Genomic DNA, 24711 nt, shown 5'->3' on the forward strand with positions numbered 1-24711 from the left:
CCACTCCCTCCTGATGTTTTGCTGCTTGGTGATAATTTGCGTATTGTATTGGTAACCAGTGGTTTGGCATGTCTTGCATGCTGTTCTCCTCCTCAAGGTGCAGCTGGAAAGGGATGCTTCTCCTTCAGGCACTTTCCACAGCTCTGCCCTTTGAGACAGGTGTGTGTGTGTGTGTGTGTTTGCATCCGGGCGTGTACAACATACTTACTTACACTGAGCACGCACATGGGTTTGACACGATTGTCTCTTTACAACCTCACATGATTGAGCTAAAAACAAAAGCTCCCGTAGCATTACGACCATTGTCCTCTCTCCCATTGTGCGGGGCCACTTTGATGTCCCGCTGGTCTGAGCCTCAGTGGAGCTGTGGGGAGAGGAGGGCACTGTGGACTTGCTGTATTTATTCACTGGAGCCCCGCCAACACACACGTACTCACACACACCTTGCACACTCCTTCATCTGACCTGCCAATAGCAATAATATGTGTCCTTCACTTATCATTTTCTATCATCTATATTATTATGCCTCGCCCCCCCCCCCCCCCCCCCCCCAGCACAACACAGCCTCATACATCCTGTGACCCCCTCCACCACCACCCCTCTGCTCAGCCCAGGAGTCACCACTGGCTGACCCCCCTGCACACCACCCATCACACACACACACACACACACACCCCACCCAACATGAAACATCTCCCCGTGCAGCAGCAGACTGCAAAGCACTGCATTCCTCATGACTTTTTTTTCTAATAAATGTGATCCCAGAATCCGGGAGGGGAGACCAGCGCTGTGCATTAAAATTCATGGGAAAAAATGGCAATAAAATCTCTCTCTCTCTCTCTCCTTCTCCCTCTCCCTCTCTCTACTTCACTCTCCACTCTCCCCACTTTCTCTCCCTCGCTCTGTGTGCCTCTCTTTTTTTCTTCATTCCCTCACTTGCCTGCTCAACACACATTCATATATACACATGCACACGCTCCCCATACGCACACATACACATACACATGCGCAAGCCACACACACATATATACACACTTTCTCTTTTTTTTTTTCCATCACCCATGTGCACTCTCTCTCTCGCGTTCAATCTCTAACCCTCCTACTGGCTCGTCTTTCTCAGCATCCCCCCTGCTGTCCTTCATCCTTTATTCTCTTCCTCCCTCCCTCCCTCCTCCTCTGCCTTTCCTCTCTCTGTCTATTTCTCACACTCACACACACACTCACACACACACACACACACACACACACACACACACACACACACACACACACTCACCCATCTATATTTTCCAACTCCACCTCTGGCAGGTTGTGATTTCCACTGTCAGAAATTGCTTTTTCAATATCTCTCTCTCTAATTATGAGCCCCGCTAAAGGGGTCGTGCCACCAGAATACCAATTTTTCCACCATTTCTCCCTTCTTCTCCAGAATAAGTCTCCTCTTTCCAGGCAACAAACAATGCACATATCCAATATACAGCCATGCAGATGTTGCAGTAATATCATTATTGCATTCTGTGGGGCTTTGATGCCATTTGCACGCTCACCAAAATCAGTGCAATAACACTGACTGACCCTTCACATCCTGCGGTTAAATGATTTGGTCCTTTAGCTGATTCAGATCTATGCATGTTTTTGGTCGGTTTCCTACGATAATAGTGTATTTGTGACAGAAATGAGTAGATTGATGCACACGTCTGTCAAATCTGTTTATTTACATATTGAGCGGGGCTGAATTGGAAGAAATTTAAGATTTTTTGTGTGCATTGACGGTTTGTGGGGAGAAAAGGAAAACCGCTGAATTTTGATACATCTACCACAAAACTCCTTGCATTCTCAATCACTCCCGGTGCCCCGAAAGGGTTAACTCTTTCACAGAGCAATTGTGGTCTGTTTGATTGACGTGTGGAGCACTGTGCTACCTATACTCTCCAATCAGCAACCGGTCAGCACACCCCACGTGGGTATTCTTAATACTCATTGGCTCTTTTTACCAGTGTTTACCGTGCTGAGGCCGAGCCCCACGTGGAGATTTCATTCAATCATTGAACAATTCCACCGAACCCCCTCTTTCTTGACCAAATTTTGCACTAATTACGAAATTAAAAATTCTCCAATATGTGAAAAGAATTTCAAAGATATTTATAAATATATATCTTTTGTACAATTACATGGCTATGCGAATGAACCTAATTACAATGCAATGCTAACAAGGAAGAAACCAACAAAGGCTTCTTTGCTAATATCATCAGGCTATTTGAAGAGGAGCATTGTGTAAATACTTGATGCTCTGATTTTGCACAGAATTTATAACTTTGAAGGGTAAGAGAGGGTGAAACTAAAATTTTCCAGCCATTTCTGGATAAGGAAATTAACCAAGCGTTCTGCCATCATTTGTTATGACTAACAAATTGCGAATAAAAAAAAAAAAAAAAAAAAAAAAGCAACCCTTGTCTTTAGGTCCCCCCCCCCCCCCCCCCCCCCCCCCCCCCCCCCCCCCTGTAAGGAAAGTAACTCATATGTTATGTCCCAGTGAAGATCAGAGAAGGGGGGAGTGAGAGAAGTGAGGGACTGGGAGTGTTGTGTGAAAAGAGTGCAGGGCAACGAGCGAGACAAAAGAGGCTGCGGCTGCATTGAATGTGCTGGTGGTGTGTCCGTCTCCGAAGCCACAAGCAAGCCCACATTTCCCCCTGGCCTTTATGCTATAGACGGCGAGAATATATACCGGGGAAGGGAAACCGTTTGCGATACTGTAATTGTCGGAAGTGCGAAGTTGAGGACTTGGAAGAAACCCCTCGGACCGCCGGGTGCATCTCTCCTTTTACTACACGTCGAGTGCAGTGCAGTGTGGGTTGGAGATATAACCCAGAACAAAGGAGTCTTGAAGCAAGGAATGAGCGAGCCGAGACTAGCTTTGCCATTACCTTTGAAACCAGGCCAAATGCCTCTCTGAAACCGACAATAGCACATCGTCTGCTCTTACTTCTCGACGAACCTTTTCGCCCTCAGAGAGAGAAAGAAGATAGGGGGAAAAACACAGAGAGACGTACACGCATAAGTCGGCGGCTACAATGTTTCCTCAAAACCGACCACCGGTAAGTAGGCTACGCTACTATGTAACAGTCTGCCCACGATTCACGGGGTTATTTTCTTCCGACACGGGTGCTGAGATAAACACACAGCGGTTATAACACGAGCCGGTTTTTATTAAATCAAATTGAGCCGAAATGCTGTTAAATTAAAGGGTCCTGAGTTAGTGCAAGCCGAAATTGTTACAATGTCTTTGTCATCCTTGCTGTTTATTTCCGGGGATTCCTTTGTGGGGGGAAAAAAATGTGGTACTCCAGATTGTGTGCTACTTGTACAACATCATATCTTGTTTGTCTTTCTAACGACGGCCGGTGTAATCTTTGTCTTACAAAGGTCAGGCACATATTTGTTACCAGCGCTAATCAGTTGGGGATTTAGTCGGGGCAAAGCACCCCCTCCTGCTCCTCCAAAACAACATCCAACTTTACGGAGTCCCTTTGTGTGTAAATCTCCTGTCCTTGGTGGCCACTATCATCAAGCTAGGAACATGGAGCCTCCTTGTGTCTCCATAGTGTGGTGGAGTTGACCCAGATGATGAAGTGTCTCTGTTTGTTTGTCCTTTCCACGCAGGGTGAGGGAGGGAGTGAGTCAGCTTGGCTTGTTGACACCTCTCAACGGTCTGCCCTTCTCAAGTGCCACTCATTGTTTCCAAAAATGTTCCTTTTTTTTTTTTTTTTGATAATCATATAAAGGATAATGCATGGCCCTGATTTGATGGATTTCAACCAGGGTAGCTCAGCCTGTCTAGGAGGCCAACCGCCACTGCCAGAAGCCCTCTATAGGGGCTACTAATGGGGCTGTGAAAAAAGTGAAATGAAATTGGCATGCTGTCTGTGTTTTTGAGATAGATCTCAGCAAGGTTAGGTGTGAAATTTATGCTGCGTGGCTTTAATTTTTTCTCGTCGAGTTAGGTGGAGAGCTTTTGAGCAGGCTGAAATGCATAAACACTAGCCCTCTAGCTATGTGAAGTATCAATTAAGACCTGCTCATTTTCCTAACCCTCATCTATATCCCTCCCCCATGCCACCCTGCACCCCACCCCTGAGAGTGTTTTGACATTCATGTCCTATGCATTGAAACCAGATTAAACCTACTGTGAAGTATAACTTCATGTGAGTGTGTGTACGCCACCTCAATTAAATCCACCTGCAAATTCATTCACTCAGGTGAAGACCCAGAAAGATATGTTGCATTCATTTTCATACAGTTTCTGTGTACTTGGCAGAAAGTGATAGTTAAGTTACACACAGTTGTACATTGTAGTGTCTATTCAAATTACTGTGTACTTCCTTAGAGCGACAATGATAAAAGGGATCTCGCAAGCTTGCTCTCCCAAACACATGCGCAGACACACACACACACACACACTAGCAGCAGCTGTGTATATAGTATAGCTGACTGCAGGAAGGCAGGCAGTCAGGGTGGGAGGCAAACTGTGGGTCTGTGGTTTGCACTCTAAACCCAATCCCTCTCATCCAGCCTCTCCTCACTGTGTTCCTGTGAGAGCTCCAAACCACATCTTAATGTATGGCCAGGCGTCCCGTGGAGAGAGGAGCAGACTGCGGCGGGTCTGGGTGGGACGTTTAAGGCCAGCGGATCTGTGTCATTTCAGCACTCGGCGGACCTCCACGGCACTGTGTAAAGCGCCCGTCCCCAGAAAGTGTTTGGCTGTGATTAGGCCTCGTTTGCAACTCGAAGCAAAGCGGCACTCAGCCTGGCCCCCGGGGCATCTGAGGCAAACTCAGCTCAAGAGGGCGAGGCTGACAATAACTCTGTCATTAATGGATATATTGGTCCAGTGTGAAAGATGTCAGCTATAGTTTAATCTGTTATCAAAATAAGTAAGTATTGCACTCCATTAGCATTAGACCTTGAGAGGTCATGTATTTTCAGATTCTAAACAAGAGGCTTCATAGCTGCCAGGTAGCATGTAATTTAACCTCTGTGTTTGTAGCTCTTTAAAAAGGATCTTCTTTCACAGTTGCTTATATAACATAGGAATTTAGTGACTACCTGCTTCATAATTTCTCTGGGCTAAAATGTGTTGCTCCGCTATGGGAGTGCACACAGACTGAAAAGGCACAGTCGTCATAGAGTAACATTGGAAAAATACAACCATAAGGGCAGGACACCCTAACAGAGCAAATCACAATAGTTTTATTGTGTGTCATTGTTTCATTGTGTGTGTTTATGAGGCACATTTCCCCTCAGATTTAAAACCTGTTTTTATGCGCAGATGTTATGTAAACATTAAAAAGGAAAATTCTGGGGAGGACTAGGGGCCTTTGACCTCATCCAAATGATTTTTGGAAGTGTATGGAATATGGTAGACACGGCTTTCTGTGTTAAATCCTTAGCTTTTCACCAAATTGGTCAAATCAGAGACAGAGGGATGCATAGCTATAAAAATACAGAGAGGCGGGGCTGAGCAGAGGAAAACAAAACATGATAGAGGGATGTTAGCTTGCCTCCCACTCTAAAACAAAAATCTGTTTTGTTTTTGGTAACTTTATTCAGCATATTAATCTCTGTCTCCACTGTCAACAGGCTGTAAATTTGTAAGAATGAATACATTTGTAATATAAATGCGCATAAAGAGGGAGCGCAGGGTGGCATTGCTAGCAGGTTAGCCTCGCATCCATATGTCCTGTGTGCATCTACACAATGTCTGTTGGCCTTGGTAGAAAGAAAATAATCTTTTTTTTTTCTTTTCTTTTTCTTTTTGAGAATTGTACCATCACGGTGAGTGTGGTTCATTGGAGATAATAGGTAAACACATCCACAGCCTTGAGAATTATCAGCCCGTGATCAGCTGAAGGCAAGCCTAACTCTCAAAGGTCACAACATCATTGATCATAATATTTTCAACAGTCCAATACCCACCATTTTCTTCTGAACAATGCCCTCCGAGGGGGGAGGGGCTGCTTAAGTGGCCACTATTGTGAGTAATCAGTTCTGCATTTTCCTCTACCGCCTTCCCACTCAGCCTCTGCAAGCACACATCAGTACACTGAAGCAGACATCCACAAACTGTGTCCCTAAATTGTACAAACCAGTGCAACTCCATAAAGATTTTCTTTCCTTTGTCTTGATGCCTGGCTACTTGATCTCCAGAGTGTACCTGTTGACACATTACACACTTCAGCAGTGCTTCAGTTTTATTATACAGTGTGTAACTTCACCAAAGCACTGCTCTTAGCCAAATATGCAATCCAGCTGTGCTTCACAGGTTTGTAAAGCACACATAGCAATGTTATATCGAGAGCTGGATTTGTCTCTAATCTCACAAATGGTTGCCATGGAGATGGTGATGCCAGCACCTTTAGGTCATGCTCAGACCATGTGGTACCTTGTGGTTACCATGCTTGTTTGCACATTGTTTTTTCACATTGGTTTGTTTTTGTGTGTGTGTGTGCATTTCTTCAAAGTTAGACAATGCACATTAATAAACATGGCTGTAAATGTGCCAGATTTAGCCTTGAGGCTAATCTTCGGCAGCAGTCCCTGGGCAGGTTGACCCTGGAGCTCCAACTCAAGGATTCTGGTGTAAGAAAGGCAACAGGGCAACAGTAGTGCTCAGTAAGCTTTGCAAGTGTTCCTTTCAAAAATCTTTGGTATTCATTTTAGAAAAAAAAAAAGTCAGCTCAAGTTCAGTATTTTGAAAGTCAAATGTTTCTGTCCGCAAAAACATCATTATTTTGCAAAGCAGGGTCTTAAGATGGGTGATGAGCTTAGTCGTAAGCCACAGTTTGCTTTTCTTCCATGGCAGAGATTATTTTGCTGGCTCTTTGGTGTTTCAAATGCTAGATAGCTCATTTTGAGAGGTAACTCATCAATTATTCTGATGATTGGAGCCTTATTTTTTAAACCAAACATTTTATTATTATTATTTAAAAAAAAAAAAACCCTGACCCTTTGTTCCAGGTTTTAATTTACTTATAAATACCTGTGTTCAAGGAGGTGGTCTTTGTAAATTATTTTATCAGGTCAGGTGGGTCACAGAGGCTGAGGTGAGCTTGAGGATGGGTACACTGGATAAGAGGAGCACTGAGATGAGGCCTCCTCCTCACCACCTTCTAGCTAGCACAGAACAAGCCTCCTCTTCCCGAGTCCCAGCATGCTTTTAGCTCTTTATCCCCACTGTTGTCCTGTGGCGAGAGCGCGGCTATCGATCAGCAACTCGCCTGCTTTGCTCAGCCAACGATTAGAAGAGAGCGAGTGAGAGAGAGAGAGGGAGGGAGGAACAGGGAAAAAGGGCTCGAAGGAAGTGAAAGGAAGGAGGCAGAAAGGATCTCAGGTTTACACAAGCTGTTGCGGAGATGCGTCTCAGTGGAAGGAACAAACGGGCTGAGGGGGTTACCTAATAAAGGAAGGCACCTCCAGCAATTAAGCCAGCTGACAGCCAAACTGTGGTGCTGCGCTAATGTGGGCTGACAGCAGGGAAATTTGAATAACGAGGCTTGCGGGAGGAAGGAGGAAGGGGTGGGGGAGGTGTAGGGGGTCAAAAAAAGTGAGAGAAAGAAAGATGTGTGGTGCTAATGAAACAGGTGCCTGCCTGGTAGCCCCTCCTCTCTAAGTGAGGGAATCATTGAGAGATTACCAGGACGTTTCTCCAGCGCGGGGCTGAGCAGATAGCTGCTTGACGTAAGGTGGACGGGGTGGGGAGCGGAGGAACGGGGATACAATGGACCTGTGTCATTCTTCCTCGCCGCAAGCCACTTTAAAAATGCAAATCGCCGCTGGCTGTTGACAATCGTATTTGAATAATTTGATATAAGAGGCTTGAACTTCAAACGCTTTTGTTGAAGGACAGTACGTTGCCGTGTTTAATTTTTTTCTCTCCCAGGGCCACCGATGGAGGGATGAGGAGGTGTGTTTGAGGCGTGTGTGGGTGGTGCAGAGACAGACATTCAGATATTGAGAGATAGACAGTATTGTACATGATGCTATTCTGGGTTAGACCTACTGTCACTACGTCCTTGGTGGTAGGCAGTCGAGAGAGACAAGGAGAGGGAGAGAGAGCGTGGTGGGTGTTTACTCTAATGATCGACTTTGTGGGTAAGCAGTGTAATTAGTGGCCTGGCTAATGGGCCGAGCTAGATGGAGGGAGGCAGCTACGCAGCATCTACCCAGCTGAAGGGACAGAGAAAGATTGAGCTCCGATTTAGACAAGTAAAAAATGTGGGTCCGCACATCTGGCCGAGGGGAGACCTGCAGTTAAATGCTGTGTTTTTCTTTTTGTGTGCGAACAGGCAGAATTTGACTTTGGGGGTGTGCTGTCAAAGCTAAACCCTCTGGCCCGTGTTGGATTCAATGCTACATTCAACGTATGAGATCAGAAACACAAAAAGGCAGAAAAGAGGCTGGAAGAGCTGTAACTACTCATTAGAAATGAGCAGGATCCCTATGTACTAAAGACCTCAAAGACTCTCTCTTGGCCGGTGTTTTCTTTGATGCCAGATGTGAAAGACACATTTTTTCACAGGTGGAAATCACCAGAGAAAGATGGGAGTGAGAGAGTGAGAGGTCACTCAATGACAAATCTGCTTCTCACCTCCTCGTCTTCAGTCCTATGAGAAAACACAGAGGAAGGTCCTTTCCAGTGAACATAATATTCTACTTGTCACACAACCAGATCATATAATTACAGTCTTAATTTATCTCAGCAGCAAATTCAACATCTATGTGGGCAGTGAGAATCCCAGTAAATCACGTTGATTCCTATCAACATTGAGACACAAAATCGTGTGTGAATTGTACGTGTGCTCGTAAAAGACTTGAGGAAAACTGCACACACATGCAGTTAGTGTTTGTGTGAGCGTGCTGTCTGGTGAGTGTGTGTGTTTGTGGGCTGGAGCGGGGATGTGAGGTCATTGCGGTTTGCTTCTTGTGGTGTAATTAGAGGGAGCTCAAATGAAAACAGCAACGACTGCATTCAAGGAATGCCACATTCCCAACAAATCCCTCACACCAGCATTTTGTTTGTGCATGCGTGTTGCGTATGTGCGCCTTTTGTGCATGTGTGCATGCCTCTGTTTGTCTGCGAGCATGCCTGTGTATGTCTCCTTACGTCCATGTGTCTCCGCATGTGACCTTCAATATATGTGTGTGTGCAGCATATAACCCGCCCTTTTAATAGCAGCCAGATCTGTTATGTGGCAGCCCTAATTTGCAGCGTGCAACCCCGCTAGCAGTGCTGTTGTGCTGAAACGCTTCCAACTGGTTAGCACATTTAAAAAGGCCGTGATGGACTTCCTCTGCCCTCCTATTTAAAGCCCTATTGAATGGACGTGGGGTCTGATTAAAGTCATTACTGTCCCCATAGATGTCTCTTTTCTCCCTTGAATCCACTTTAGCAGGTCCTCGTTTAATCAGTGCAATTGACTTAGGCCTTCCTGGACTAAAGGACAGATTAGTGTATGTGTTGGGAGGCGACAGGGTCATATCTGGGTTTCTCTCTGAGTGCTTGTGCAATAGATGACCTCAAGCACTTGACTTTAGCCTTTCTCAAGCTCACTGTCTGGAACACAACAGATCAGAGCAAGGCTGGTAACACCACAGGGCTGCAGCCACCTCCCCGCTGGTTTGTGTAAACGGTTGAGTAATGAGATGATCTCTAATCATACTAGATAGAGGGTTCACTGCCTTATGCCACACCACGTCAGGCAGTGTCACCTTAACGTTACCGAACTGGAGTTGAAAGTGATGCGGTGGCCGCGTGAACGCCCAGTCTGTAATTGTGCAACAGAGTGACTTTAGCCTATGTAAGCTTTGTTCAAGGGCAGATGGTGTGTCTCTTATTTGTTGTTAAGCCCGTGTGTGACTGAGAGAGAGGGAATAACTGACCGTGGGACTGTCAGGTGATGCTCCCATCCCAGAGGTCAGCAGGTCAGCTCTACACACTATACACTTTTGAGCTTGCTCAGCTGATCCCTGATCAGGAGTCAGCACAGAATAATGGCTGTGCTTCATCGGAGAAGAAGAGATGGGAAAGGGAGGAGGAGGTCGTGTATTCTGGGTTAGGATCTGCGCTTTGCTTGACTTTCAGGGACAGCATCTGTGACGTGCACGTCCAGTCCGCTCTGAATCATCATAACAACAACCCTGACCAGCCGGCTGGAGTTTTGCGTCAGATGCCGAATGGCTGACCCAGCAGAGCTGAGCAAGGCAGCGGTTTCCTCCATCTAAATAAATCTATTCTTCTCTCCCCTTGAACGCCACAAAAAAAAACACAGACTCTATATAACTTCCTCCTCTCGCCTTGCTTATGTCAAGGCACCGGCTAACTTTGCACACCTCCATTTCTGAGAAAAATAGTGCACCTGTCCTCTGGAGCACATGGCTATAGGTGAGGAAAGTAAGGCAAAAGGGGGGAGGAAAAAGAAGAGAGATAAAGAGGAGAGAAAGAAGAAAGGCACACCCCAACTCCTTCCACCTCCATCCACCTCTTTCCATCCTCCTATAAAATGGCCTTGGTGCTCTTGCTCCTTAGGCGCCTTTTCCCCTGTGAAGAGTAATTGCTCTGTGTGTGTGTGTGTGTGTGTGTGTGTGTGTGTGTGTGTGTGTTTAACCATGTTTTTTGTGTGGCAGTAGTGTGTACGTGTGATGTGTGAGCCAGACTGACAAAATGTGTGTGTTTGTGTGATGGTGAGTGTGTGTAATTGTGGGGTTTGTGAGTAAGAGAATGGAAGGGTGCATATGTGAGTAAGGCTGACAGTGTGTGTGTGTGTGTGTGTGTGTGTGTGTGTGTGTGTGTGTGTGTGTGTGTTTGTGCATGTGTGTGTGTGCGCTCTAGGAGGGGGATCTGGCCGACAGATTGAGAGCAGCTTGTTAGAGAGAGGAACAATGAGGCCACAGCCCCTCTCCTCTCCTTTCCTTCCCTCTCCTCTTTTTCTTCGCTTGTTTTATTTTCTTTTTGTCTCCTCTTTTCCTTTCCTCTCTGCAGGGCTGCTTTTTACCTCCTCCTCCTCCTCCTCCTCTTCCTTTCTCTGTATTTTCTCTCTCTCTCCTCCTCACTCCCAGGTTTCAGCCCATCTTATCTGTCCATTTTTACTCTCCAGGCCTTTTATCTTTCCCTTCCCTCGACCTCTCCTCCCCTTTCAACTCGGCTCTCTGCATCTCTCCTCCTCCCTCCCTCATTTTCCCCTTCCTCTGTATCTCCTTTTCTCTCCTGATAATTTTTTGGCCTTCTGCAATACACATTCTCTCTCTCTCTCTCTCTCTCTCTCTCTCTCTCTCTCTCTCTCTCCCAGTATTTCTTCCTGCGTCACTGCCACATCCACACACGCTCGGACGTACACGTTTCCTTACACATATGTGCATGTAGACACTGGCACACTTCCCTCTTGTCATGCCAGCATGCATATGCTTTTAGCAGCTTGCATATACTCCCCTCACAGTCTTTCAGGCAGATCTTGGCATTGAATCTAAATCTGTCCTCTCTCTGTGATTTTTTTTTTCTTCTTCCTTGCATTTATCCACCTCCCAACACAGGGGAATGGGCTGAAAAGAAAACAGTGTTTAATGAGAGTAATTTCATTCTTTGGAGGGAATAACAAGACTATGGTCCTTAATGAACTAAGGGAGCCGTATCAAAGCTAGTCACTTCTTTCCTGTAAGCTCGTCTCTCTGTCTCTTTCTCTTCTCTTAACCTCAGCCGCATCCTTGACCGTCATTACGGCTGTGGTGTGAACCGGCTGTCCCAGGCCCTGTCGCCCTCAGCACTTGGCTAGTTTGACAGAGAGCCAAACAGACAGACAGACGGATAGCCCCCCCACAGCCCCTCCCAAGTCCAGTTCTCAGCCCTCTTTTGTCTGCCTGTCCCGCAGCATTACCCCTCTGGTTGTGGTCTCCTAATTGCTCCGGACCCCGCAGAGAAGGGAGAGTAGGCACAGGAGTTAGGAGGGAGGAAAAAGGGGGGTCTCCGACCATAATGGGGTCCTCTTTTTTCCCCTTCCCCTCCTTTTTCTGTCCGTATTTCTTTCTTCTACTCAGACTTGCCATTATACAAGAGTATTCATTTGTCTAAGAGGCTCTTCATCTCTCCGCCCTCCTATCCAACTCTTGGTGACCCAATCACATCTGGAGCTTCTGGTAATGACAACGTCTCTGCAGTACACAGGCCTTTACAATTGGTTACAAGTGTGCTGGCATGTACATACACAGACATGGATAGGATGCATATGCAGAGCCTCTGCATATGCATCCTGGTTATACAGGCAAAACAGACAGACAAAAACGTTTTTTTGTTTTTTTAGAACTATTCAACAATGGCCGAACAACTAATTTAAAAAAAATAATAATCAAATTGCAATACGGCCAAGTGCAGTATCCAAATTGCAGTGGCTGCAGATTTTTTGATTAAGGTAAAATGTGTGACAAAACACTGTTGTATATAAAATATTATGGTGCTACAGAAATGCCCTGGCCTACAAATTGTGTTTTCCCCGATATAAGAAAACATTTGTTTGTTTGGTACAGGTCTCAGCAAAACTCACACCATCATCTTTTTTTAATAGTTTTTTCAGTGAAAATGAGAATTGTAATGCAATCTGTAGAATTAATCACCATATCATTTTTTTTTTTTTTTTTTTTTTTTTTTTTTTTACTGATCGTTAAGCCCTACATTCAACCCCTGGCACCTGATTTGGAAATCAGGTATCAAGTATGATTTAGTTTGGCAGCTTTTCTAAAGTATGCACCCTCTTTTCTCCTCAGGCACCTCTGCAGCCACCTCCGGGGTCCTCAGCCTCTGCCGCGGCGGCTGCTGCTGCTGCAGCAGCAGCAGCCGCCTCCGGGACACCCCAGTCACTGAAACTAACCTACCCAGAAACTCTGGACCGCATCAAGGAGGAGTTCCAGTTCCTCCAAACCCAGTACCACAGGTGGGTGTTTCCAGTGTGTGTGACTTCCCCCTCAGACCCAGTGTAATAGATGCTGCTCAGTACTGCCTGTTTTGGATGTATGGACACACACACACACGCACACACACTCTCATAGTCACATTCATTCTCTTTTGAATCCAGATATAACAAGTCCATTGAGATCACCTTCTGGAGACAGCGAGTAGGAAGATGAAGAGAGAGATGAAAGTAAAGAGAGAGAGGAAGATATTTAAGTACAGCACTTGAGAAAAGGCTCTGAAGGCTTTGGTGCCTCTCCCTCTGCTTAGATCAGGTTGAATAGGGCTCTTTCTGGACATTTTTATCCATAGTTGTAATATTGTGGTTGACTTTATATGTAGCTATGCTATATGATATTTTGGCTCAGAAATGGCATTTTCCTGGCATACTGGGATGTCTTTTACCATTTTTTTTTCTTTGGGGGTGCGGGGTTGCTATACAGTATTTGTATATGTGCATAGTAGTACTGGCCTATGCAGCTGTGCAGGCTGTCCCCCACCCCCTCTGTCTGTGTGTGTGTGTGTGTGTGTGTGTGTGTGTGTGTGTGTGTGTGTGTGTGTGTGTGTGTGTGTGTGTGTGTGTGTGTGTGTGTGTGGCATGCTTGATGTGCAGGAATGTGTCCAGAATGCCTTTTGAATGTGGGACTGGAGCTGGCTGTGGCGTCCCAGCCCTTTTCTCTCTTTCTCTGTGTCTCTGTTCTCTTGGCACACCTTCACAGGACCCCCCCTCCCCTCGTCTCCCTGCTTTGATTCAGCCGGCCAGGATCTCCCCTCCCTCCTCTCTGTCCCCCCTCCAACTTCCATTGTATAGCCCCCTTTGCTTTGCCCGTCTAACCCCCCTCAGTAGTCTCTCCCTAGTACACACAGATTTAGGTGTGTGTGTGTGTGTGTGTGTGTGTGTGTGTGTGTGCGCGCCCGTCCCTCTGTCCATCTCCATCATCAAAACCTCCCAGTTCAAACAACATGGAGACCTGGCCGTGGCTGGCTGATTCCAGACATACCTCTGGATGGCCCCACACCAGCACCACCACTGGAAACCAGTAGCAGGCCAGATTGGGCCCCACAGCAGGGCCTAACGCAGGGCACAGATGCTGGCCAGCTTTTAGCCGTGTTCAGAAAGTAGGCATTCATTTAAGACCTGTTTTCAGTCATCTGGGATGTCTGTTTTTATTTGCCACAGCGGAGAAGAATTTTCTGGAAAAGTGTGCGTGCCTGGTGATTCAGCAGCCGGTCTTGAGCCGTGCAGCTCCCACGTCTCTGCCACTGATCGAATTAATAGTTCGACTTTGTGTGCATGTAGCGCATGCTCCATAAACTGCATAAACATCATTCACACGTGTAAAACAAATGTAATGTTTTCTTTTTAACAAGCACCTAGTATACATATCGCCTTGTGACCCTTTTTGAAGTGGCCAAAAATATTTTCAGAAGACCCATGAACCACCTTTTGAGCAGCTCTGACCCAGACAAATCAGGCCGTTCAGTGAGCATGAGTCAACCATGATCTGTTGTCTGAGACGGTGCGATCAGTTCCTCTGGCAGGAGTTCAGTGTTACACCTCATGTTACAAAACACCTGGATCGTCGCCCTTGAGCCAAGCACTGGTACTGAGAACCCGGCTATCAGGATAAACAATGAATGAATGATGAGATTAAGAGAGAGATTGGGAGCGAGAGCGGGCTTGTGATTACAGCCTCCATCTTCCAGCTAATTTGCACCGTGAGACCAGTGAGCTGTTTTAGCAGGCCTTGGAAACCTTTCCAAGAAGGGTTGTTTAACTGTCCTTGGCTCTTCCAGCAGCCCGGAGGCTGTTTGAGGGCGCAAAGACGGGACTACACATCAGGGACTATTAGAACTACAAATTAATGCAGCTTTAGTAATCCATAATGACAGTTGTCCTGACAGGTTGCACTATCACACTGTGCTAAATTATATTTCCTTTTTTATGTGGTTGTCAGATGTTTCTTTAATCCGACAGATGTGTATGGCCTTGTTTGGAAACGGGAGTGACTGGTTTGGTTTGCTCTTAACTGCTATAATAAACTTCAGCAAACTGTAGCTGCTACTAATGCTATGCCATAGGGAAATAGCAGCAATATAATGTTGAAAAAAAATAATTTTGTATAGTTAACATTATAGAAAATTGTGGCTGAAGTTACTTAAATCCACCTCCAGCAATTTTGCATAGTTCACCTCAGTTCATTTCACATGTTTGTCGGCTCTATTATCTTGCTCATTTAGTATTAACCAAGGCTAATTTTCTTTTCTATGTCTGCTGGTGTCTATAGCCGTTACCAAGGAGTCAAATCATGCATGTATTTTTTCTCCCAGGCCATATGCTACATTGAGATCATAAAATCATCTATGATATAAAAATAGAAGTTAGCCTTTAACATTAGAAGCAGCACAGTAACAGCACTTCTCTCTTCCATAACAGTGCAGCACTGAGATTGCTAGATCCCAGTTCTCTTCCTACACTTAAAAAAATGTGTTTGGGAATAGTTTGAAATGGGACAGACAGGTGGTGGTCAGTAGAGCTGCAACAATTAGTCGAATAATTTATTAAATTCCAACTACTAAATTACCCACCAACTATTTTTAAGAAGAAGATCTCCACATTCTCTTGATTCCAGCCTCTCAAATGTGAATATTTTTGGGTTTTTTTTTAGTCCTCTGACAACCAACTAAATTTGAGGACACATTTGGATGTCACCTTGGGTTGTTGGAAATTATGATAAACATTTTTCACCATTTTCTGTCATTTTATGGACTAAACAATTCAACAGTTAATTGAGACAATAATTGACATAATAATCAATAATGGAAATAATTGTTAGTTGCAGCCCCAGTGGTAAGTCAGATTAGCAGTGGCCGTGTTTAAGCCATTTCTAGACAGCTCTGGTCAGAGATCCTCATCTGATCACAGACTACACCTCATGTAATCAGACTTGCTCACACTCTAATCACATTGCAAGGAAAGCATGACCTATACACCCACAGAGGGCCGCCGCCACACAAACACACACACGCGCGCAGTCAGACAGGCGCACAATCCAACACATGCGTTTAACACACATGCACGGGCCTCCCCAATTATCTTCACACACAGATAGATGTGCTCTGGAAATAGCAGGGCTTAGTTGTGTATTTTGGCTGCAGAGAAGGTGGCTGGATTGTGATAGATGTTGGATTAGATGGCAGGAAAGAGACGGAGGAAAGAGATTAGCACTGATGAGCTGCGAGGATCTGTGTGTGTGTGTGTGTGTGTGTGCGCGCGCGCTCTGTGTATGGAGGGGGTGGATGTGTGGCAGGCTGCATTTCTAAATTTGTCACTTGTTGGTTTTGACTGGCATGTCTCTGGCTCTAGTGGATGTCTGTGTGGATGGTGTTAAAGGATAAGGAGGAAAAGATCTATGTGACACTAAAGATATGAAAGGGTTAATTAATCAAGAGGACATGGGTGGGTCATCTAGTCTGCTTTTGCTGCTGCTGCTGCTGCTGCTGCTGCTGCTGTGTGTGTGAGTGTGTGTGTGTGCATGCGCACTCGGTGGGTAGCTAAAGAGGCTGTAATCAGCAGACTGAGGGGAGACAGGAGGAGCTGCTGACACAGAGCTGTCATTACTGTAATTCTCTCTCTCTTTCCCTCTCTCTCCACACACACACACACACACACACACACAAACACACGTGCGTGGGTGCGTGTTGGTCATAGAGCAAGCATGTTTGCATTCACCGGTAACAACCTCTGTGTATGTGTGTGGTCTGTAGTGTAAGATAGGCTCCCCACTTGGCACTGACATGCTGCCACTCAGCACTTGAGAGCTCCTTCACTCCTCTCTGTCCAAATACTACGCAGTAGTATAGTAACTATTACCACACACACACACACTCTTCGTTGTGAGTGCCTGTCATGCCATGTCATCTTAAGCATATTTTGCTCTTTGCTGTCAGCATATAAAATGATAAGGATTAATAACTGCAATGTTAACCAGCATAAAGAGAGAGACTGGCTGTAATGGGAGAGAAAAGTGAGAATCTGCAGGATGCTGTGTTTTACTGCCTGTCTGTCACTCACTAAATGATGAAATTATATTTGCTTTAGGGAGGGCTTAGGGTTTTGCGGTTTGTTTATGGATGTGTGTGCATTTTATTCGTGGGTTTGTCTGTGCCTTATACACCCTCTCCCCTGTTCTAAGTGTGTGTGTGCATGTGTGTGTATATGTGCACGTTATGAAAGAGCAGCCCTTACAGTAAATTCAGAGGCTGACAGCAGGGAGGGGTACGGCTGCCCTGCGATTGTGCGACAGGATCCCAGCTTTGTTTAGTTTGTGTGTGTGTGTTTGTGTGTGTGCGCGTGTGTTTGCTCTTGTACACGCCCTTGAGAGATGATGAAAGGCTACACGGGCAAGTTGGGTGGGTCTCTGGTGTGTGTGTGTGTGTGTGTGTTTGTGTGTGTTTGTGTTTGTGTGAGAGCGAGAATGTTGTGTTTGAAGTAGGGTAAGAGAGTAAGGCTGAGAGAGGGAGAAGCCGGAGGTTTTCCAGTGTTGTAGTGGAGCAGAGAGGAAAGGCTCATTAATAGTTAATGAGATGTAAAGCGAACATGCACATACCTGGAGGGGGGGTAAACGGCCTCGGCGCTTCAAAGGCACAACACTGGCATAGTCGCTACACAGCAGCTCCCCACCAGTGTGTGTGTGTGTGTGTGTGTGTGTGTGTGTGTGTGTGTGTGTGTGTACTTTCCCACTGCTACCTCTATATTTGTTGTAGGATTTTGTAGCTTGTGATGCCTGCTTGCCTCGACGAGAACGTGCTATCTCGAGCCAATTCAACTTCTGAATTCACGGTGGAATCAGAATTGATAGCAGCATGCCAGAATCAATAGGAATCAATAGGTTAGAGATTGTTATGTTTCTGCAGTCCCACCGTTCACAAGTGCCTTTTTGTGGAGAGAAAATCAATGTTTGCTTGCATTTTCTTTCTGTAAAAAACAACTAAAAAACTGTTCCTTACAAGGAACTAAAGCAACCTACCAGAGTTTTTTTTTTTTCTTTTTCCCTGGAAAACAAAAACAAAACCCAAAAAAAAAAAAAAAGAAAATGTCTCTTTATTGCAGAGATAATCAATGTGAGAATAGTGAAAATGTCATTTTGTTAAAGAGGATGAGCAGTGGAAGTGGGAGAGTAGACACATTAACAATACCCTGTAGCCTAATCCAAGCCGTAGTCGAGTCTAAAAAGGCAGTCGGCACATTTCTACACAGTGCAGGATCTTAATTAGATGCTTACTATCTGTGGGTGCTCATTAGACTGTGTGTGTGTGTGTGTGTGTGTATGTGCCAGTATGCCTGCACGTGTGTGTGCTTCCATTTGTGTTTATTTAATGTGTGTTTGGGTGCATCTGTGCGCCTGTGTGTACTCCAGTCACATGTGGTGTCTGTGTGCTTGCATGCTACAAGTGTGTTTGTGTGTGTGTGTGTGTGTGTGTGTGTGTGTGTGTGTGTGTGTGCATGCATGCCTAAATGCTTTTGTGCTCCAAATGTGTGGTTCTGTGTGTGTGTGTGTGTGTGTGTGTGTGTGTGTGTGTGTGTGTGTGTGTGTGTGTATTCAGTAGCCGTGCAGCACTGACAGAGCTGTCTGAGGGCTGGCAGGCTGCAGATTTGTAGCGCATTCGGCTGATCATCTTATCTCCTGTCACCGCCAGCGAGAGATTGGAGGAACCGAGCCCACCGTGGCACACACATGCGCGCACACACGCACACACACACACACACACACACACACACACACACACTCATATCTCCTTTTTTCCCCTTGCTTGCTCTTTCTCTCTCTTACTCGCTCATTCGTTCACTCTCTCACTCAATCTTGTTTTCTCTTAGTGTCACTCTGTCCTGTTTCTTTCTCTCCATTCTTATAACCATCTCTCTCTCTCTCTCTCTCTCTCTCTCTCTCTCTCTCTCCCTCTCTCTCTGAATGGTACTGAGCCAAGGACTAATTATTACAGGCAATCATTTCTACATGAAATACCCACTCCCCGCTCACCGCTCTCCTCCCCTCCTTCCCTCCCTCCTTCTCTCCCTATTCCGCCCCCCCACCCCCACCCACTCCCCCTTTTATGGTCCCGCAGTCACATAATGACACAGACGACACACACACACACACACACACACGCACAAATTCACACACAGTAATTTCCATTCCTTGAAGTCCATTTTGTGGTGAATGGCTATTGCTTTCTGAGTACGACCTTGGGGTCCTTGCTGTAAGCACATGAAGTGACCATCTTTTCCTGAAAATGTGTGTGTGTGTGTGTGTGTGTGTGTGTGTGTGTGTGTGTGTGTGTGTGTGTGTTTGTGTGTGTCCACTGGCCTTTGCAACCTTGTTATGCAATTTGTGGAATGCTGCATCCAAAAACACAGTTCTGATTTTTATGCATGTAAAGACATTTAATTTTTTGGTTGTTGTGTTTCATTTTCATGCTATGTGACTGCATGACTTGACTGCTGCTCACCAAGAAAACTGATGGCTCAAGGTGGCTTATTTCTTGGGTGTGTGTGTGTGTGTGTGTTTATGTGCCAGCCTGGCAAAGTGAGTGGTCATTTCCCAGTGTCTCTAACTGGAGCCCCCTACCTCCTCCTCCTCCTCCTCCTCAGCCTTAGCGAGGGCTCTCCAAATGACCTGATAGTATTAGGTAGTATTATTTTAATCCATCCTTAAGCTGCAAGTTGTCATTAAGCATCATCGCTCGCACATTGAAGATACCAAGCGGTCCACAGCAATCACTGCCAGTAGTGTGTGTGTGTGTGTCTTTAGTCACAGCCCTGCTTCGCAAAGCTCATCCCAAGTTTAAGTCTTGATAAACACAGACACACACACACATACACACACGCATATACATGAAGGCGATGGCAGCATTAGTTCTCAGAAAGCCCAGCCGCAGGTGACTTGTGCCGAGAGGCAATTCCACTGTAATAAAATCTATAGGGTGGTGGGTGGGAGGGGGAATTTAATCCTCACTTCCCTCCATCCACACCCCCCCCCACCCTCTCCTGCTCGTCCTCCCTCCTTTCCTCCCTCCCTCCCCCTCCGTCCCTCTTCTCCTCAACTGGCTGGCAATGATAAATGAGTCAATTATGGGTGTGTGTGCGTGCAGCGCTGGCGAAGGGGAGCGGATGGGGCCGTTATTACCTGTTGCGGCTGGGGGTAATGTTGCAGTATTAATCATATTCTAATTTTCCCTCCGCCAAACGACCCCCCCCTCGCCTCCCACCCCCACACACCCCACCCACCCACTCCCACCCCAACGTACTACAACCCCCGCATCAATCTATCTGCCGCCCGCAAACAAGTCAGCGTAAAACGCAGAGGGCCTGAAATATACTGCCTCTCTGGGGAAGAGGAAGGGGGCTTGGGTGTGTGTGTGTGTGTGTGTGTGTGTGTGTGTGTGTGTGTGTGTGTATGAGAGCGAGAGGAAGATGGAGAGAGAGGGAGATTTGTTGAGGTAACAAGTTGTGTTTGCAGCCGGCGCATGAGCAACATTCAGAAACAGGATGTGTGCGTGTTTGCGAATGCAGGCATTACTTTATCCAGTTTCAGAGGACACTTGGGACCGCGGCGGGTGCAAAGGAGAGACAGACAGAGCGAGAGGGGGAGGGGGACAGGCAGGCATAGAGAGGACAGACAGAAATATGGGACACAAGGGAAAAGTGTTTGGCTGGCACCTCTTCAAGGAGAAGTGTGTGTGTGTGAGAGAGAGAGAAAGAGAGAAGAGAGAGAGAGAGACCGTGCCAGGCCTCATGGTTGCTGCAGGTCACACTCATGATAACTTGGCCGGGACAGAGAGGCTGAGTGACAGACGCTGATCTTGTCCCAAGCACAGAGCGAGTGGAAAGAGGGAGTAATGGTCAAAGAAAGAGGGGGGAGACTCATTAATATTGGACACAGTAGATAGGGCAACTCCAAAATGGCAAATTTGACCCACTTAACCGGAGGCTTCGGCTAGCTCTGTGAAACTTGGCAAAGTGTGTGTGTGTGTGTGTGTATGTGTGTGTGTGTGGTAGGAGGTGAATGGGAAGGGCAGACGGACAGACAGACAGGTAATTTGGAAGAAGGAGGCAGCAGGATGAGGAGTGGAGTGCACATGGATAGATGCAGAAAATTGTCCACAGAGAGGGAGAGAGAGAGAGTGAGTGAGGGAGAGAGAGAGAGGGAGAGGAGAGTAAAAAGAGAGACACCTTGTATGTGCCTGCCTGCAGTCTTGGCTAGATTTCAGGCTCCAAGCGTGAGTTCGTCTATTTCTGCTCTGCTCTGAGGTGATAATGGGCTGTCAGCACCCCAGCCACCCTGCGCTCTCCCCCCCCACCCTTCTGTGTGCGTGTCTGAAAGTGTGTGTGTGTGTGTGTTGGTGTGTGTGAGAGAGTGAGGAGGGAGTAATTTGTTGTCATGTTGCTAATTGCGTTGTGGATTTTCTTTTTTTTTTGGTATGGTGCAAACCAAAGCCTAACTTCTCTTCTCTTCTCTCCTCTCCTCTCACAGTTTGAAGCTGGAATGTGAGAAACTGGCCACAGAAAAGACTGAGATCCAGAGACACTACGTTATGGTGAGACAGATCAAGCCTCTCCGTGTTCACTCAAAAGTGTGTTGCCAAGACCGCTGAGTCCCCCTTCTGCTTACAGCGGCCAAACAGCACCCACTGAAAACCGCACGCAAGACCACACACACACACTGCCATACACACATCATAGGACTGCAGAATAAACAGCACTTACATGGGCGTGCAATCTCTGTGCTTGTTTTTGCAGCCATTTCTTTTTGTGTCTGTCTCAGTTTGTATGTATTTCTGGACTATTTTTTACATGAGTTGTGTGTGTGTGTGTGTGTGTTATAGTTGTCAGCGTGGATGTAGTTGAAAGGGAATTAACCTACATTTAGTCTTTTGTTATTGTTATTATCCAGTCTAGGTTTTACAGTTAAATTAATGGTTACGTTTGGGCAATATCCAGAATTTACTATCAGAAATACTGGCTCATCAAAATATTGCAATACTTGACATTATCAATGTACATGTCTTGCACACTACTCAAAATTGTCATGATGTGTGATCAAAATTGCGCGCTCTATTGCAAAACTAGGCATGTTAATCAGGGTGGCAAATTAGCACCCGCCAAATACAGGCAAATATTTGTGATTTTTTTTTTTTTTTTTTATCCACCAGACACAGTGTCGGTTTACATAAAATAGGGTGTGAACACACAAAGAATTTTTTTTTTCCAACTGTCACCACCCTTTTTATATGGGATCCTATAGGAGGCATCAGTCAATGATAAATGTACTTTCTGAAAACAGGAAACTCACAGCACAGTCGACAACATTTTGAGATTGTCCGGCCAAAAAAAAACGGTTATAAACTGTGTTGTCTGGCAAGTTTTATTTACTGATACACCTTGTTTTACGACATAGAAAGTGGACCTTGGAATATCTGTCTAGTAAATTTTCAGATCTGTGATAACATGACGTACATGGAGCGGGGAGAAATCTCTCCCTGTGAGCTGCAGCATCAGAAATTTATTTGATTTTTATTTTTAATCCAATAGAAGTTAAATAAAACATTTTTGTCATTTTGATATTGCTCAATATTATAGAAAATATTGCGTATGACCACAAATATCTCTTTTTAATATTATCAGATATCAGCCCCTATGTTTGTTCTTAGGAAACAGTGTAAGTAGTATCCAAAAAGCAGGAAAAGACAAACATTGTATCCTCCTGGGCTGTGACATGTGTGGTGGGCTGGATCTTGCTGTGCCTTTAAGAGGACAAGCTGACCTTTACAGTGATGTTACATGATTGGGCGTTGGACCTTGTGAAAAAAACATTGCCGACAACTAAATGTTGACATTGTGTGGAAGAAGTATCAAGTCTAGTATAGTCAAGTATCACATTAAATTATATTATGGTCTATATATAGGATTTTTTCTAGTATTTAAGAACATGATGCAAATTTTATTTATTTATTTATTTTTTACATAAAACTCAAACCAAATTTATGACGTCCTCTGAAGTGGATCAACACACTTCTGTTTTGAACCGTTTGTATATAGAGCTCAGAACTCACTCCTATAGGGAGGATTATAGGGATTTTTTGGATCACACCACAAATACATGAACACACACACACACACACCTCATTACTGTAGGCAGGGGAAGCCTTACAGTTACATGAGGCTGTGATCAGAAGGTTGCCGGTTTGAATCCCTGGAAAGGCTTTGAAAATCCGGGCATGGAAACAAGTAAAGACGACACACTGAGCGTGGTACTGAGCGAGGTCCTTTCCGCTTTGCCCTCGCACCACTCGAGGCAGCGCTCAGCGAGACTGTGTGTGTGGCTGTAAACTGGACGTGCTCAGTGGATGTTTCCTAAACACCTCACTTTGTTTTTTAAGTCGAATACCTCTATCCTGGCTGTACCTGTGATCCAGAGCCACACACACCCACAGCTGAGTGAGTGAGTGCAAGCTGCCCAGCGCCCACTGTGGCACAAAAAGAGCTATGTGGCATCCTTGGCACGGAGCGGGTACTCGTGGGGGGAATTGGAGTTGGTTGGGTGGGGTTGGGGAGGTAGAGGGGTGATTGCTGGCACCGAGCACAGGCCAGTTCTCCTTCCCTGGCTGCTGATTTGGGGGAGTTTGGATGTTGCTAAGCAACAGGCGAAACTTGGCACGCCAACCGCTGAGCAGAGCTGCCAGCTGCCAGGAAAGGCGTCTTTTATGGAGGCACACAGACAAACACACACATAAAGAAGAGCACACACACACACACACACATACTCGCAGAGAAATGCACGCACACAAAGCACACAGATATACACGCCTACACAGTTGCACACTTGTGCTGTACACACACACACACACACACACAGACACACACGCACCCACGCTAACTGCCAGAGAAGATGTCTGGAGAGAGAGGACCCCTGCCATCCCCTCTCCCATCCTGCCAGGCTGTTCCGGCTGCCCAACTGCCAATCTCCTCTCTCTTCAACCAGCCGCTGCTGAAAACCAAATGTCAGCCTGTCACTTTTCGAGGCATCTGACTTTAAAATGCTCTCCTTTTCCTTCCCCTCTGAAGGTAGAGAGAGAGAGAGAGCGAGAGAGACGGAGAGGCAGGGAGACACTCACCTGTCTGTCTCTGGCGTCCGCCTCTCCCTGCCTTGCTCACCGCTCCCAGGACTTTGACATAAAAGCCGTGGCCAAATAGCATACATTAGACGTCATTATTGCACCTTCTCTGCCCGCCGATGATTTCCCAGCCTCGCTCCAGGTTCTGGCTTCCCAAACGCACCTCAGGGTCACTTTAGTGCCATTGACTTCCAATAGAGTCAAGGTTAAGTCAGCGGTAATGTGCTTTCAGGGACACGCTGGTACTTCAGGGTACACATGCCAAGCCTGGCATTTTCTGAGCCTGAATGCACAAGACTTTCCTTTCTTTTTGCTTTTTTTTTTTTGTATGGGTGAGAGTTCAACTTGTTTCCTTTATTTTTGTCAAAGCAATGACTGAATTTCTATTACTTTATGAAGAAATTAAATGACAGTGCATTCCTTTGATTTTTCTTGACTTATCTCAGTCTTGTTTGTGGTGTGTGTGTGTGTGTGTTTGTTTGTTTTTTCTTTTTTAGGGGAGTCGCTATCACGTCTCTTAATCTCATTCATTCCATCTGCAAAAA

General features: G+C 45.8%; 1 protein-coding gene across 6 annotated transcripts in view; it reads left to right on the forward strand.

Annotated features, from left to right (window-relative positions):
• The first annotated feature begins 2522 nt into the window (after nucleotides 1-2522).
• The window catches only part of tle2a (TLE family member 2, transcriptional corepressor a), a 38223-nt gene continuing 16034 nt past the window's right edge, over nucleotides 2523-24711 (forward strand). For all 6 annotated transcript variants that reach the window (XM_030049857.1, XM_030049859.1, XM_030049860.1 and 3 more), the window contains exons 1-3: nucleotides 2523-3095; nucleotides 12808-12974; nucleotides 21526-21589. In XM_030049857.1, the coding sequence (XP_029905717.1) occupies nucleotides 3072-3095; nucleotides 12808-12974; nucleotides 21526-21589 (255 nt within the window). In that variant the 5' untranslated portion in view covers nucleotides 2523-3071. The remainder of the gene's footprint in view (nucleotides 3096-12807; nucleotides 12975-21525; nucleotides 21590-24711) is intronic.

This window comes from Myripristis murdjan, chromosome 4 (genome assembly GCF_902150065.1).
Source record: "Myripristis murdjan chromosome 4, fMyrMur1.1, whole genome shotgun sequence".
Taxonomy (NCBI): domain Eukaryota; kingdom Metazoa; phylum Chordata; class Actinopteri; order Holocentriformes; family Holocentridae; genus Myripristis; species Myripristis murdjan.